The sequence below is a fragment of the Marmota marmota genome, unplaced genomic scaffold (assembly GCF_001458135.2).
Source record: "Marmota marmota marmota unplaced genomic scaffold, marMar, whole genome shotgun sequence".
Lineage (NCBI taxonomy): Eukaryota > Metazoa > Chordata > Mammalia > Rodentia > Sciuridae > Marmota > Marmota marmota.
This window is the reverse complement of record NW_026000174.1, coordinates 5,543,072-5,559,682: the sequence shown is the minus strand read 5'-3', so window position 1 is coordinate 5,559,682 and position 16,611 is coordinate 5,543,072. Positions and strand designations below refer to the sequence as shown.

The following is a 16,611-nucleotide window of genomic DNA, read 5'->3' as shown; positions in this document are numbered from 1 at the left end:
ACTGTAGTTAACTTCTCTGGCCCTCAAAATACTTAACAGGAAACCCCATTTATTCTCTGATTAATCTGATAAAATGAGATGTTTACCAGTTAAGGCCACTATTTACAAGAAACACACAAGAGGAAACATATACTGCTAAAACTATGAATTACCTAAAACATCAAGTCACTCTGAGCAGTTTTAAGCACATTTTATTATGTCCTTTGAACAAAAACTATTTTCTATTTAGATCTCCAAAACATCTGAACTATCCATATGACACTGGGGCTTAAATATAAATTGGTACTGAAATATGACTTCAGTCTTCAAAAACAACCCTCAGAACTTAGTAATTACAATATTTTATTCCTGAATATAAACCAATGATCAGAATGTACATTGCTTGACTTGATTTCCCTATTTGGATGTTCTTTCAGGAAGAAACATGACTTACAGTTTAGTTACTGACAGAAACTTTACTTAATATTATGCAATCAAAAATATTTGCAAACTGCTGTGCCACTGGCACTTTCCACATTCTGAATAAGACAAAAAAATAAAATAAAATAAAACATCTAATCCCATACCATGTAATTGAGGAGGAAAATTCTTGTTTTTAAACCGCTGAGAATTACTTGTTAGGCCAATTGCAGTTTGATTACTGTCTGGGTTTAATCAGTGTTTCATGAAAGTACATAAGAATAGAGAACTAAGGATATCCAGAAGAAGAAATTCTTCCTCTATTCCCAAACTCCATGTTTCCAAAGAAATAATTAAGAAGAAGAAAAAAAGTTTTGCACTGAGACTTGACACAGAATTAGCTAAAACACAGGGCAGGGTTTTGAGCATGTTGTTCAAGTGCTGCTGATGGGGAGACAGAGCCACAGGTCATGAGGGCAGAGAATGAAGGACTCTGAGACTGCTTCTCAAGAATGACTGCTTTGGACACTGCCCAGTTTGGCCCCTGCCCAGTTTTGTCCCAAGAGTTTTTTTCCCCCAAATTTCAGATGCCATTAGGAAGATAGTTTAATGAGGTATCAATGCCTCAAGTCTCCTTAATAGGAGGAGATAGTTCAGGGGCATCTGCCACTCAAGGTTTTGGTTAGGGCCGGGGGGAAGCTTGGAGCTGGCTGCTGGTGATCTCAGAGGAGGGAGAACCCAGAATCCTGAATCAAATGGGTGAAGCAAAGAGTGCCTTTCTATGTATAAATTAGTTATTAGAGATGCTCAACAGGATGGTTTTAGGGCCCAGGTTCACCAGGCCTGGAACCCTCTCTATGCAAAATGTCAGACAATTTATCTCCTTCCTCATAGTACCAGGATGAGGGGAACTTACCTGTAAAATATTCTCCAAATTCTTGTTCTAGCTTAATTGCTCGATCATAGGTTTTCTTGGCTTGCTCCTCTGTCAGACGCTTATTCATCTCCCTGGTAAATGAGGGTTTGAAATTAGGACACAAAGAGAATAAACCAAGTTTCCAAAAATTAAAATGTATGGCAAGAAAGAAGCCTACAGAAAGCATAGTTCAATCTTAGCAGTAGCTTCCTAGACTTCCTCTGACACTCCTCTTTGCTGGACTCATTTCAGCCACAAGGGCTCCTGGCCAAGGATCCACTCTCTGGAGGGAAGTCTTTTGGCCCTGCAAAAGACTGAAGTGGAGTCCTGAGGTAGAAGGCTTTGCGGTCACTGGTTGCTCTTCTGTATCCTGAAGTCCTCTATCCTGGGGTTAAATTTTCTCCTTGTCCAGTTTTAGAGGATTTAAATAAAGTGCTCATTGGTCTCTTGAGGCTTCCTCATCTTCCTTCAGAGTATACTGTCCTACTTCATCTAGACCCTCATTGGATATGATTTTTAAACCCAAACTTCCCTGGTCACACTTTGTTGGCCTTCGCTCCAGTATACCTCAGTCTTTCTAAAATGTGGGACATAGAATGAAAGGAACTTTTTCAAGGGTGGTCAGAGTTGGGAGAGGTGGAGGGCAGAAAAATGTGTTTTTGCCTCTGGCCCTCCTCACCACTGAGAGAAATCAATTTGATTGTTCTTGGGTCCCGACTTTCCAAAAGGCTTTGATTTCTTGCCTTCTACATCCCCCTTAAGGGCTGCTGTTCATTCGAAAATGTGGAGTGAGAAACATGGTACTTCCAAAGAATTATAGAAAATAGGGAAGACCCCATAGGTATCTGTATCTCTCAGGGCAAAAGGGTGTCTGCAGCTCTCACTACTCAATTTCTGCAAATGTCAAGTTATGTCTATAGCAATAAGAGCCCTGAATGTCCTGTTTTTATAAATTGAAATAGACACAGAAGGGAACAAGTCAAAAGTCCTAGGACCAAAATATTTTCAAATAGATTATAATCAAGTAATTTAGTCAAATAGAGGATAGGATAGAGGAACTTGGTATAATAGAATCTGTAGTATGATTAATGGGTACAAGGTACAGTTGGATATAAGGAATAACTTCTAGTGTTCTGTAGCACAGTAGGATAAATGTGGTTGATAACAATTAATTGACTATTTTAAAATAGCAGAGAGGATTTTAAATGTTTCACATTATTAACACAAAGAAATGATGTGTGTGGTGATAGATATGCCTATTACCCTAATCTGATCATTGCACATCGTCTTCATGTGTTGAAATATTGCACCATAAATATGTACAATTACTATGTGCCAATTAAAATATTTTTCAAACAAAATAATGAGAAGAAACTTTGAGGCCTATTTTATTTCCGTTCTGGCAGAATGGGCTATAAAGGAATTATGCCTAGGATTACCTATCTTTTTCTTTCTGTTTGCCAACAACGGACTTATCATTAACTGTATGCAAATGTTGCTTAATAATTGTAAGACTATTAAACCTAATATAGTCTCAAGGACAAGTCAAGGTTAGAAGTGGGAGATTCTCTACTTTTCTCTAAAATCTAATTCGCTGATTCCTAATCAGTGGTAGCTTTTCTTAGAATGTCCTCCAGGCATTAAAAAGTCCAGTCAAATGCAAAGCCATTTCCCCAGATGCGTGTACAATTTTTGAAAGCATCACTGCCTTGCAAGCCACTTAGGAAGACAGAGAGCCAGGTCTAGAACTCCTGGTCTTAGTGAATCCTTTCTGTAGTATGAGCTAAGAAGACTTGAAGCAGTCCTGGCACTCCTCCAAGGTTGTGCATTTAATAAAGAACAATTTGCAGTAAGAACTTAAGCTTTATTTTTTTAAATTATAGTCAAACAGACTTTACATCTCAAACAGACTTGATATCTTTCAAAAGAGGCCGATGTGTAAAATAAAAAAACCCTGAAGTTAGATATTAATATGGTTTTAGACATATCTGAAGGCTGAAATGTAAAGCAGAAATTTCCTGAATTCTTGTTGCTGAAGTAAACTTATTTTGTTCCAAAATGTCTGTACTCCAGAAGCTGGATATGTCACTCTGGAGTGCAGAAGATGTTGGACTAAACCAAGGGATACTCTTTAGAGAAAGAAGGTGATTTTTCTTTTTCTTTTTTTTTTTTTTTTTGAGGGTTCTCAACTCTGATTTTATTTTATTTTTTTATTGGTTGCTCAAAACATTACAATGATCTTGACATATCATATATCATACATTTGATTCAAATGGGGTATGCTTTTTCCCAGTAAACAAGTCTTGTAGCTCTGGATCTTCTTTAACTTGCTTGGTCTGTGGTAGTCTTTTCTTTTTTTTTTCTTTCTTTCTGAATCTGATTTGAATTTATTTAGGTAATAGCTTAATTTATATCACTGTCCTCTAATATATGAATTAATTTTGTCTCTGTCTAAACTGCAAGTTCTTTGTTCGTTAGCATGTGGAATCAACCCTGATTCAGTACTTATTTGTTGAATGGATAAGTGAATGAATGAATAAATGGTGACCGGTAAACATAATTATGGCATAGATATAGGCAGAAGTAAACACAGGACATCATGGGGGCAAGACAGGAATAAGAGATTGGAGGTGGCAGGGTGATTGATAAGACCTGGGAAAGCATCTCATTGCTTTGTGGTAGGGGCACAAATTATGGCAGTATGATATAAAAAGAACATCTCTTTCATACATGCCCTTGATTTTATCTCTGCTGAAGTCAGCTATGTATGTGCTAATAAGTTCTGTGGTTTGATGCGGATGATGCACTTGAGAAATAATGTGTGTGATGATGTATCAATGCCTAAATGTGACAGCTGCCATGTTTTTGTTCTGGCTGACCTGGCACTCACTCCTTTCTGGGCAATGGGCAATTCATGCTAGCTTTGCTCCTGAAGTAAAAGCCTCAGAAAAGAGTGAACCGTAAACATTCAGCATTGAGTAATGAGATCACATTGGTCTGACCAGCATCACCACTGCACTCATTCCTATGAATATGGCTGCAGCACATTATGTCAGATTCACTGTCCTCATTGTGGAATCCAGCCCTCAGTATGTTTAATTTTCCCTGGTGATAAGTGGCTGTGACAGTGCCCTAAGGCAAAACTAAATAAGTCATCTGATAGTTGTGGAAGGAAGTAGTCCTACCCAGCACCAGATGGGACTCACTCCCAGCATCGCGCTGAACCCAATGTGCCACTGCTGTTGCTCCCTCAGGCCTCCTTCCCTAGGAAGCCATTTATCTCATTGTGTGTTTATGAGAAGACTTATTTTTCTTTTCTGAAATAGAACTTTAAGTTGTTTTTCTCAAGAGGTGAGGGCCATTTTTCTACTCTTCTTATTAACTTTAGTGTTACTTAAAATATTTGTGAGGCTCTTTACAGATTATGAAATCTGTGGTTGCTTAACTCTGCAATGCCCAACACAGTATCCTGCTAAAGGGGAAATTTGACACATGTTATTAGGGAAATAATATTAAGAACCACTGTTCAATCTTTAATACATACCTTTCCAAGTACCAACTATAGTTAAAGTTCTTCAGCATAATTTAATACCTAAATTCAAGGGGCTGGCCGTCGCTGACAATGACCTCACAATTTTATTTCCGAATCCTGGTAAAAACCCTTTGTCTATCTTTTATTCATGTGTCTATATTCTGCTTTTCAGATGCATTCCTGGCAATTTCTCCAGAGGCCAAGTATATATCTAACTTATATTTGCCATTTTAGCTACTGCAGTGTGCTTTGGCTCTTCATCCTCAGAGAAGACCAGAACAGTTAGCTGATATCATTGGCAAATAACTGCTTTCACCTCTGGGATTAAATAATTTCCGTGTCTTCAGTTTTTCCATGAACATTGTTTTCAAGTATATACCCTGTGGTTCAACACCCTCTTGAGGCCCAAATAGAGGCAGTGTTTGAGCAAAAGATCTTGTAACAGACAAACCGGAATTATCTCTTGCATTCTTACAAAAGATACTTTATACATTTTATGATAAAATTACATTAATCTTTCATAATACAGCAACTTTCTATCTTTGATAATAACTACTAAATTTATTGAGCACTTAGTATATACCAAAGACTGTACACAGAGCTTTAAATTCATGACCTTGTGGCTTAACCTTTACACTAGTCCTATCAGGTATTTATTAAAGTCTAGTTTAAAGATGAAGATTAAATCTTAGGGAGATACAGTAATTTTCCCAAGGTTATATAACTGGCCACTGACAAAGCAAAGAACCAAATTCAGCCTGACCAGCGTTCAAGGCCCTGCTGTGTTCTCTTTGCTCTGACATCATTACCTCCAAAAAGCTTCACTTCTGTATGGGAGTTGCCTATGGTGATTTTATAGTTACAGCATAAATATTGCCCAATCTGATTACTAGTTTTTGAAGGAAGGAATTTTATACACATTTTGGAAAAAAATTGAATCATACATTATCTGGTTAAGTTATAGACCTTTACTGTCATGTCACTAAGAAAACTTGTCTATGCATATGAAGTTTCTAACATCAGAATTCTTTTATAAGACAATGTAAAACACCAATGGAAAAAGTCTAAATGTTGCCTGCTCCCTCTACAAAAAATGCAGACATTTAAAAAGATTTACTTATGAATCTGCACTCAGAAGTAAGAGGCAGCTCAAAGATGACCCTCTCCTATCATTTTGAAAACTAACCAAACAAAATCCTTAAAAAATAGCAAAATGGCATTTCCCATTTGTAATTATTTGTGAAAAAGAGGTATTAACAGTTTGCTGTGCAATACAGAACAGGGAGTTAGTTGCATGAGGTACCCCAGAGCCCTCTACTTACATTAGAGGTTCCAGAGACTTGGGCTTTATGAAGATGGCAATAGGATAGAGCTGGGCAACTTGTAATCGCTTGATAGCATTTCCTGATACGTCAAGGATACAGTGTTTGCCCTGGTAGAAAGAAGAAAAATAAGGAGTGAATTCTGAAAAAGTGGTCATAATCCAACAAAATGAAAATAATGCATGTGTGTTTTAGAAGAAGGTATGGGATGCAATAGGTAAAAAAAGAAAAAATATTGCTAGAAAGAGTACATGAAAGTTGATATATAGGGTAACCACTGAATGCTTGTGATAATTAATATTCATTAACCCCTTTACTAAGTGTCCACCACTGAACTAGATATTTTACATGTATTCTCAGTGAACTTTATTTTCTTCCACAAATACAGAATGCACTGCACAAAGAAGATGTGCAATAATATGTTAGGTAATTAAGTCCATTCCCATGAAGCTTATAAAACATCCCTGAAAAAAATTATCAAGAAATCCTCATCTATGAGATAGCAACTCTATTTTACGGAAGAGAAGATGAAGACAGAACTTTCAACTTGCCAAAAAGTTCAGTGCTAGGAGGACTCAAACTCAAGCCTTAAGTACTGATAGAATCATTGATTGGAATAGACACTTCATTGTCATACCCTGACCAATGTCAAATTTGGAAGAATGGTAATCACTTGAATTTAGAACAATTCCCTAAACATTTGCTAAATGCTTACATGTATCCAGTCCTTAATATGTTCAGTTTAGAGAGAACCGACAAAAAAGTTACCTTAAAAGTTATATGGTTAAATGATGAAAGAGAATCTAACAGAGGGTATAAAAATTTCTAGTTTGTTAACAAAAACCTGATGACATTATAGCACACCTCATTTAACATGGATTTCACTGTAATGAGTACTCTGAGCAAGGAACTGCTTTATAAAGTATTTCTGGAAAAGTAGATGTAAATTTGCCATTTAATATTCTACCTCCTAGGAAGAAATGGCCTTATTACCCCAAGGCTAGAAGAACTTTATACAAGCAGAGAAAAAAATCATGTTATAAAAATTGGGACAGTCCTAGATCAATAATAGGAGATAAAAACAATTTACAATATCCATGTGAAAATAAACAGAGTTCAGGTATTCACTGGACTTTATTACGTAAGCAATAAATTCCAATTTTGCTATTTGTGAAGTGCAACAGTAATATAAAAGGTATAAATGCTGTTTGATTACTCACTGAACAGCACATTTTAAGTTAAAGGTGGTATCTACAAGTTCAAAGAGGAAAACAGTTGCAATTTTCTAGACACTGATGAGAACCAGTATCCATATAATGCTGATAGAACCTACCCTTTTCAGAGAGGAAAATAGACTCATCTTTTTTGTATATTTCCCTTTTATTAACATAAATTAATTAAACATATTAAAGAAATTTAGTGTGATATTTCCATACATGCCTACATAGTGCACTGATCAAATAAATCAAACTACCATTACCCACCCTCCACCAACCCCATGTCCTTCTTTGTACCTAGTAATCAGTATCTTACTTTCAGGTTAACTTATTTTTAGCTTCCACATGAGAGAGAGAGAGAGAACATGAAGTACTTGTCTTTTGGTATCTGTCCTCTTTCCTCTTCTTCTATCTATTTTGCTGCAAATAACAGGAGATCATTCTTCCTTATGGCTTAATAATACTTCATATATACATTTTCATTATCTGTTCAACTGTTGATGGGCACCTATGTTCATTTTGTATATTAGCTATTGTGAATAGGTTCCCCTATAAACATGGTCATGCAGATTTCATTTTCTTTGGATGTATACCAGAAGTGAGCTACTGCCTCAACAGTATGGAGGTTCCTCAAAAAACTTAAACAATGTATTAGTGTTCCTTTTTCTCCATGTTCTCAGCAGTATTTGTTATATTTTATTCTTTGATGATAGCCAAACCTGCTTATATTATGGTGCCTGTGAAGCAGAAAGAAAGCAAGGGAAGGGGTCAGGACCAAATATACCTTTCCAGGGCATATACCCAGTGACCTACGTCAACCAACTAGGTCCCACCTCCTACAGTTTGTACCACCTCTCAATAATGCCATCAAATTATGAGACTATCAGTGGATTAAAACACTGAAGAGAAGAGAGCCTATGGGATCTAATTATTTCCCCAAAGCCCTACTTCTATTTAACATTACTGCAAAGCCTATAACACATGGGCCTTTGTGGGACTTTGTAGATCCAAAGCATAATACCCATTTTTTAAAACAAATCAGAGCATTTTGTTTTAGTTTTTTACTTATTTCAAATATTAACCCTGGTCACATTGAATAGTTGGTGGATATTTTCTCCCATTCTGTAGGTTATTCCTCCACTCTTTTTTGTGATGCTGGGGATTGAACCTAGGACCTTGTTCATGTGAGGCAAGCACTCTACCAATTGAGCTACATCCCCAGCTCTATTTGTTCATTCTTGATTGTTTCCTTTGCTGTGCAGTAGGTTTTAGTTTGATTTAATTCTATTTGTCAATTTTTGCTTTGGTTTCCTGTGCTTTTGAGGGCCTATCCAGAAAATCATTGCCTTTACCAGTGTCTTGAAGTGCTTACTTTTAGTGGTTTAAGTTTCAGATCTTAGATTTAAACCTTTATCTATCTTGAGTTTGTTTTTGTATATGGTGACAGTTTCAGTATTTTGCACATGGATATCCAGTTTTCCAAGCACCATTTATTGAAGAGGCTGTTCCTGCCTCAGCCTTTCAAGTTGCTGAGACTATCCGCATGCACCCACATATTCAACTTGATTTGCTAGTTTTTTTGTTGAGAATTTTTGCAACTATGATTCATCAGGAATATTGTAATTTTCTTTTTCTTTTGTATCCTTGTCTGTTTTTTGCAACAGGGTAATTCTGACCTCATCTGAGTGTGGAAAGTTTCCCTCTCAAGTCTATGGAATAGATTAAGAAGAATTGGCATTTGTTATTTAAATTTTGGTAAAATTTAACAGTGAAGCCGGTGAAGTCCTGGCTTTCCTTTGTATAAGGGAAGGCTTTCCTTTAAACCAATTCTATATAATTACTGGATTTATTCAGGATTTTATATGCTCATGGTTCAATTTTGATATACCACATATATCCAGAAATTTATCCATATCTTCTGGGGTTTTTAATTTGTTAGCATATGGTTTTTCATAATAATCCTTAATGATCTTCTGTATTTCTCTGGTATTGGTTATAATGTTTTCTTTTCCATTTCTGCTTTTATTTATTTGGCCCTTCTCTCTTTTTTTCCTAGGTTAATTCAGCTAACATTTTGTAAATGTTATTTATATTTTCAAAAAACCAATTCTATTTTATTGAACTTTTGTATTTTTTATAGTCTCTGTGTCATTTATTTCCCCGCTGATCTTTTTTATTTCTTTCTATTAATTTTGGATTTTGTTTATTCTTGCTCTTCTAAGTCCTATATCTAAGAGATATAGCGTTAGGTTGCTTACTTGAAATTTTAGTTTATATTTTTAAAATGTAGATATTCATTGCTAGGAACTTCCTACTTAGTACTACTTTAGTTGCATCCCACAAGTTTTGGTATGCTGCATTTCCATTTTTACTTGTTTTGAGTAATTAAATTCTTTTCTTCCTTTCTCAATGACTCACTGTTCAAATCTGTGTTGTTCAGTTTCTATATATTTATGTAATTTCTAAAATTTCTTTTGTAGATGATTTCCAGTTTTATTCCATTATAATCAGAAAAGATATAGGGTATGATTTAAATTTTCTTGAATCTGTTAAGACTTGTTTTGTGTCATATATGGTGGATTCTAGAGAAGTTTCAACAGGCTGATAAAAATAATGTCTATTCTACATTGTTGAATAGAAATGTTCTTTAAATTATGTTTTGTCTTTTTGATTTATGGTGTACTTTAATTCTGTTTCTTTGATGTTTTGTCTGGATGTACATTGGAAATAGAAGGGTGTTGGAATCCCTCACTATTATTGTTTTAGATCCTTTCTCTTCGTTTAGGTTTAATAGTGTTTGTCTTATAAAGTTGGGTTCTCTGAAATTAGATGCATATAGATTTATAATCATAATTTCTTCATAAATTTATCTCTTAATCATTATGAAGTGCCCTTCTTTATCTCTTCTTAGTTTTTTCTTTAAGTCTATTTTGCTGGAAATATGTGTAACTATTCCTGCTCATTTTAGATTTTCATTGCTTGGAGTACTATTTTCTATCCTTCCATTTTCAGTCTGTGTGTGTCATTACTTGTGAAGTCAGTTTCTTATAGGCAACATGTTTTTCTTCTTTTTTTACATTAATTCAACCAATCTGTACTTTTAATTGGAGAATTTAGTTTGTTGCATTTAAGGTTATCATTGGTAGGTAAGGACTTATTCCTATCATTTTTAAAAAAATTCTTCTAGTTGTTTTGAATAGTCTCTATTCTTTCTTCCTCTCTTGTTCATCTTTGTGGTTTGATGGTTTATTCTATTGATAGTATTGGGTTCTTTTTCACTTCTCTTTTGTGTTTCAACTCTTCTAGTGGGATTTATAATTTTTAGATGCTTTCATGATGGTAGTTATCTTTCTTTCACTTGTGGATGTAGGACTCTCTTACTTATCTTTTGTAAAGTTAATTTGATCATCATGAATTTCCTGAGTTTTTGCTTGTCTTGGCAGGTATTTATTTCTTCTTCATTTCTGAAGGATAGCCTTAGTAGATATGGTGGGTTGGCAGTTATTTTCTTTAAGGACTTAGAATATGTCATTCCATTCCTCCTTGGACTACAGAGTTTCTATTTCTAACAGGAATCTACAGTTAGTATAATACAACTTAAATATAACTTTATGCTTTGTCTTGCAGATTTTAGAATTTTTCTTTGTCTTGTACCCTTGATAGTATAATCATAATATGCTGTGGTAAATATACTTTCTGGTCATGTCTGTTGGGGTCCCATAAGTCTCCTATATATGAGTGTTCATATCTTTCTCCAAATTAGGGAAATTTTCTGTTATTATTTCATTGAATAGGTTTTCTATTATCTTAGATTTTTTTCCTATGACCTTCACTTTTGAGTAACCTCCACAATGTAGATGTTTGTACATTTAATGAGGCTTGTAGGTCTGTAATACTCTTCTTCTTTTTAATTTTTTTTTTTCTGACTGGAACCTGTCTTCAAATTTAGATATTCTTTCTTCTGCTTGATCTAGTCTGATTCTGAGGCTTTCAATTGTATTTTTTTATTTGATTTGTTGAGCTCTTAATTTCCCAGATTTCTATTTAGTTATTTTTCAGAATGTCTCTTTACTGCATATCTCATTTATATCCTGTGTTGTCTTCCTAATTTCATTTAATGGTTCGTCTATTCTCTTTGATCTCATTGAACATTTTGCAGTCACTCTTTAAAATTCTTTATGAGGCATTTCACTCATTTTGATTTCTTTGCTATCTGTTGCTAGAAAATTATTATGTTCTTTTGGAGGTGTCATATTTCCTTGTGCTTTTATATATATTTTTTATGTTGAGATTTGTGCATCTATTGTATCAAATTTCTTTACTAATTTTATGGAGTGACCTACTTAGCAGCTTTATCCTGAAGCTGGATCATGGGGTGTTGTTTTGTTAGGTAATGTTGGCTTTAATTCTAGCTGGGTAGTATAGTGACTCCCCCTGTAGCTTCTTTGGCTGTAAATAATGACTTCGTCACAATGTGTACCTTGGGGGAGTCAGAGAGACTCATTCATTATTTCTGCAGGCCACATAAGAATGAAGATACTCCAGTGGTTCAGGCAGTTGTAGTGCAGACAGCAGTGGGTGTGGGGTGTTCTCTGTGTGCCTGCTTCTGTGACGGGAGTGGTGGCTCCCATCATGCCACAAGAATTTCCTCAGGTATTTTTAATGTTAACTCTGTTACTAGCAAGAGCCCTTGGCACTGGTGGCTCCAGCATGGTGAAAGGCTCAGTACATTTTTCTTACAATTACTCAGTGGTGTGAGAACTGGGGAGAGGCACTGGTGGGAAATGCAGCACCTGCTCTGTGGCACTCAGCCAGTCTGGACAGCACTGTGCGGTCAACCCAGATGCAGTAGCAGGCAGCACTGGAAATGGTGTATGTGTTATGGCAGCAGGAACCCTGGTGTTCTTGTGCTTCAGTGACTGTGCTGCCTGGGGAGTGGGAACTCAACTGGAGCTGGGTGAAGTTCCTCTGGGAACTTGGCCATGCATGCCAATGGGTGGGACAGTAGCTGGGGCTTTTCTACATCCTGAACTCCTTCAGCTGTAGTGCCTGCCCAGGAACAAGTGGGAGTGGGACATGAATGTAGCTAGGTGAAGTTGCTCTTGATCCTCCCCACCTTGCATGTTCAAGGGTAAGGAGATAGCTGATGTAGTAGAGTCACTCAAGAACCCCTCAACATGTCCCTGTGGGCAAGGTAGCAGTGAGAATCATGGTGTTCCCTTCTCACTCTGTCAGAAACAATTGCCTAAATGCTGCACAGAGGGCAGGGATGGAAGAAACCATTTGGGAATCTGCTTTCAGTCCTGGAACTTGCACAAAACCACACACAGATGGATGTGCACTTGGTCTCAGAGAACAGGCCTCCTGATCTCCTGTTGAGGGTGGCACCCTCTATTCCCCTCCATGTCACAATACCTATATATCCTACAGTGCAGGACCCAGTGAGCTTGCATCAGAGCTGCTGGACCAAGTTGGAGCCAGGGACTGTGTGTACCCTGGCTATGGAACTGGGGGTTGCAGTTGTCAGAGTGTTGTAATTTTCTTTTTATGCTGTTGTCCCAGGTCTCTGAATCTTATAAGGTTCCAATCTCTCTCTTGCTGATTTCCAGTATTCTCCTTCCTTTGCTCACCTTGAAATGCAGCTATATATCTGTTACTTTCATTGTTCTTTGTGGAGAAATAAAACAAAGTTGGCCACCTCTATTTAGCCATCTTTTCATCTTAGAAAAATTTGTTTGACTTTTTATTAGTACATCAAAGGGGTGGAAAGCGTCACATCAAACCCAACCAACCTGACAAACATTTTCTGACTTTGCTTCTTTGTGTTTATAGGAGATGGCATCTCTGTATAGGCACATTCTAAAGCCCCATTCAAGTATCTTCCTATCCTCTTCTCTCAAACATTCTCCTATTTTCCCTGCTTCTGAAATGGTCAGGGAGAAGGGAATGACAACACTGACACTTTCTCTAAATTGAAACTTTTCTGATATATCTCCCCCTCCAACATGAAGATAGCAAGTTTTGAGATGGGGGTGGGGGAGAGGGAGAAAAGGAGAAATAGAGAAGTAAATCCTTTGGACACAACTAGGTAACCAAAAGTAACAAAGGTTTTATTTATTATCCTTAAAGGTTTTATTTATTAGGGTCTCAGAGAGTCAAGAATAAACTGAGGCCCCATAAACTTACAGCTGTTAACTAGCTTTATAGATCCTCTGTTCTCTCCCCTTTCCATGTAGTTAGAATACTTTATTGAGATTATAATATAGATTAATGACATTGCTCTAAGGTGATTCTCTCCTTGGAAACCTTAAAAGGAACATTTAATCAAAGTTTTTCAACTGCAATCAGGAAAGAGTAATGATTAAAAAAAAAGACACAGTTTGCCACCTAGATATACTCTTGTGGAGAGTTATAAGGAGATTGGCAAACGTACCCTTTCTGCTACAAATCTCACAGACTGCACACTGGTTCCATATAAATTGTCATTGTACTGGCCAGCTTCTATAAATTTGTGCTCTTGAATATCTTTCTCCATTTGTTCTCTGGAAATGACAAAGTGATAGTCTCTCCCATCCACTTCATAGTCACGCTTCGGCCTTGTAGTATCTTTACAAAATAAGAAATAAAAAAAATTAAGGCACATTTATTTTTATAAGCTTCCTTTCCACCACCTATTTTTCTCTACCATGCCCCCACATAGATACATAAATATATGTAATATGATGAACTATGACATGGTAACAGGTACCAGTCTTAACCTCCTACCACAAAAAATTATAAAACTTAACATGGAACAACTGTTTTCAGGCACCAATTAACAGTGAAGAACTGTAATTTTGAGAGAATAAAAATATATGAGGGAAACTGTACATTCACTACACCTCTCTACCTAGGGGTCCTTTCCACTTGGAAAGTATAGAGGTCACACAGGGTTAGGAGACACTGGAGTTCAGCCAGAATTGGGCATTTGATTGAAACCCCAGAAAGGCCACATTCTGGAATGCTACCCTAGACTTACTCTAGACCCATCTTTACAAAGTCTAAAGCCAAGTTGCAGCTGGAACAAACTGTTTTGGCAGTTGCTTTCCAGAACAAATATATTACATGAAGGAAGATAACAAAATCTGATTCCCAGCAATACACCACTGTAGTGTCTGACACAAAATAAAAATTATGAGATAAGCAAAGAAATAAAGTCATGTAACTAGGAGAAAAACATTGTCATACAGTTATAATGTGTTCAGGGATTTAAAAAATATGTGTAATAAGAGAATCAAAATACAGGTGGGACGAAAAGTCAGCAAGTCTAACCATTGCACTTACATGTTTTGGAAAGAGGGGAAAGTGATAGATAGCGATATGACTTAAAAAAGTTAAAATATATCTAAAAATATCTAAAGTTTTACTCAGTTATTTTCTAAGAATCTATGTTAAAAGTGATTGAAACTTCAGATACAGTTTTAACCCTAAAGATATTAATTATATTAATTTGTAAATAATGGTTTTTATAGTTCAATTATAAATTCAGTGATGAAAAATAGAGAAAACCCAAAGTATCCATAAATGAAGAATGATTAATTATGACATACTAATCATTAAAATAGTTACATAAAATTTTAAATAATGTCAAAAACCCATCTATCATATGAAAAAAACATATGTAATGGAAGAAATAATATATCCGTGATGTTATTTCTGGATGTTATGGGGCATTCTGTGTACTTTTTACTTTCTTGTTTAAGTTTATTTTTTGCATTTTTCAAGTTTTGTACAATGAACATGCACGCTGTGCTATTAATGAAAAAAGTAGCATGTGTGACGTGAAGGGGAAGTGGACGAAGTGCATAAGAACTTTGTTTTATTTCTCTCAAAAAGTGGAAGATCAATGAATCAAAATGCATTCTATGTCACATATACCTAATTCGAGTAAATAAATAAATGAAAAGTAGAAGGTCCAACTGGGAGCTGCTGGAATTAACGGAGGGTTTTATTTGAGCTTTTCCATCTGAAGACTTTATTGGGATATGTTCTGTGGCAGGAACTCTTCCCAAGGCTGGGAACTTCTCTGGGAACTGGCTCAGGAGATGCAGCAATCATCCTAGCTCTCTTCTGCCCATGTAATATACATGAGTCCTGCTATTCTTTAGTACTCTAGGGGAAATTTGCACTATTGAAATGTTAGAGACACTTGAAGAATGAGGGAGAAGTATTTGTTGGGATCAGATTTATGAGTTTCCTTATGTAGTAAGCTCAATTTTGCTAGTGAGCTTGTCTGCACAGAAGGTCTCTGTGCATGGGGGTGGGTGGCGAAGTGTGATGGTAGGGGGAAAAGTTATAGCAGACTGAAGCTGACAGAGCTACAGAGGGGCTAGGATACCCAATGTTTGTCAATTATGACAAAGCAGATTAAAGTCTTCAGAGGTTTTTAGGATAGAATAAAGTCTCAGACATCTTGTTTTTGTTCTCCTAAGACCTGTACTGTCAAAACTCATGGAAAGGCTATTTGATTTTGGGATTAACAAATTGTCCTAGGTCATCCTGAGAAGATTTTAATATATGACTGATTCTGATCTCCCTCATTCTATGGAATAAGATGTTATAGTGGCATTTTAATCAGTCTGTAAGAACATTCTGTGGCCTATCATAAATTCTATGCTGTTTTAAGTGCTAGGGGTTTACAGAGATCCTGCCTACCTTCTATGGGACTACAGTCAGTTTGGAGAGAACATTATCATAAACTTACCAAATAGAGAACAGCACATGGCAGCATAGATGGAAAGTGTTAGGCAGAGAATTGAAAGACAGTGCTCAGATAATGGGTAACTGGTGGTATTTGGAAAACCAGAAACTACCGGAAGAATAATATTATGTATCATAAAGAATCCAAGCTTTTTCCTGTAAAAAAGAGAAATGATACTTACGAGGCACACAGGAGCCAAATTTATCAGGAAATTCAGATATCAAGTCGTCATTGATTCGATCCTTCATGGGGCCCAGGATAATCACTGGCCGGGTATAGTTTACTGCAGATAGGGAAAAAAAGATGCAGATAAGGAGACTGACTTGGAGATCATTGAAAAATTGTCCTGCAAGGGTGATTCTTAAAGTGAAACTGCCAAACAGTAAGAACTGCCAAGGGAATAACGTTGGATCAATTACCCAACATAGGGAAATGAATGTTTACTCCTCAGGATGTTGACTGTGCCTACTGTCTGGGACTTACCG

General features: G+C 36.3%; 1 protein-coding gene across 16 annotated transcripts in view; it reads right to left on the bottom strand.

Moving 5' to 3' along the window:
- Positions 1-16,611, bottom strand: part of Dlg2 (discs large MAGUK scaffold protein 2) — a 917,250-nt gene that overhangs the window by 5,160 nt on the left and 895,479 nt on the right. For all 16 annotated transcript variants that reach the window (XM_048787977.1, XM_048787981.1, XM_048787974.1 and 13 more), the window contains 4 exons: positions 16,308-16,409; positions 13,820-13,992; positions 6,170-6,279; positions 1,316-1,407 (listed from right to left, as the gene is read on the bottom strand). In XM_048787977.1, the coding sequence (XP_048643934.1) occupies positions 1,316-1,407; positions 6,170-6,279; positions 13,820-13,992; positions 16,308-16,409 (477 nt within the window). The remainder of the gene's footprint in view (positions 1-1,315; positions 1,408-6,169; positions 6,280-13,819; positions 13,993-16,307; positions 16,410-16,611) is intronic.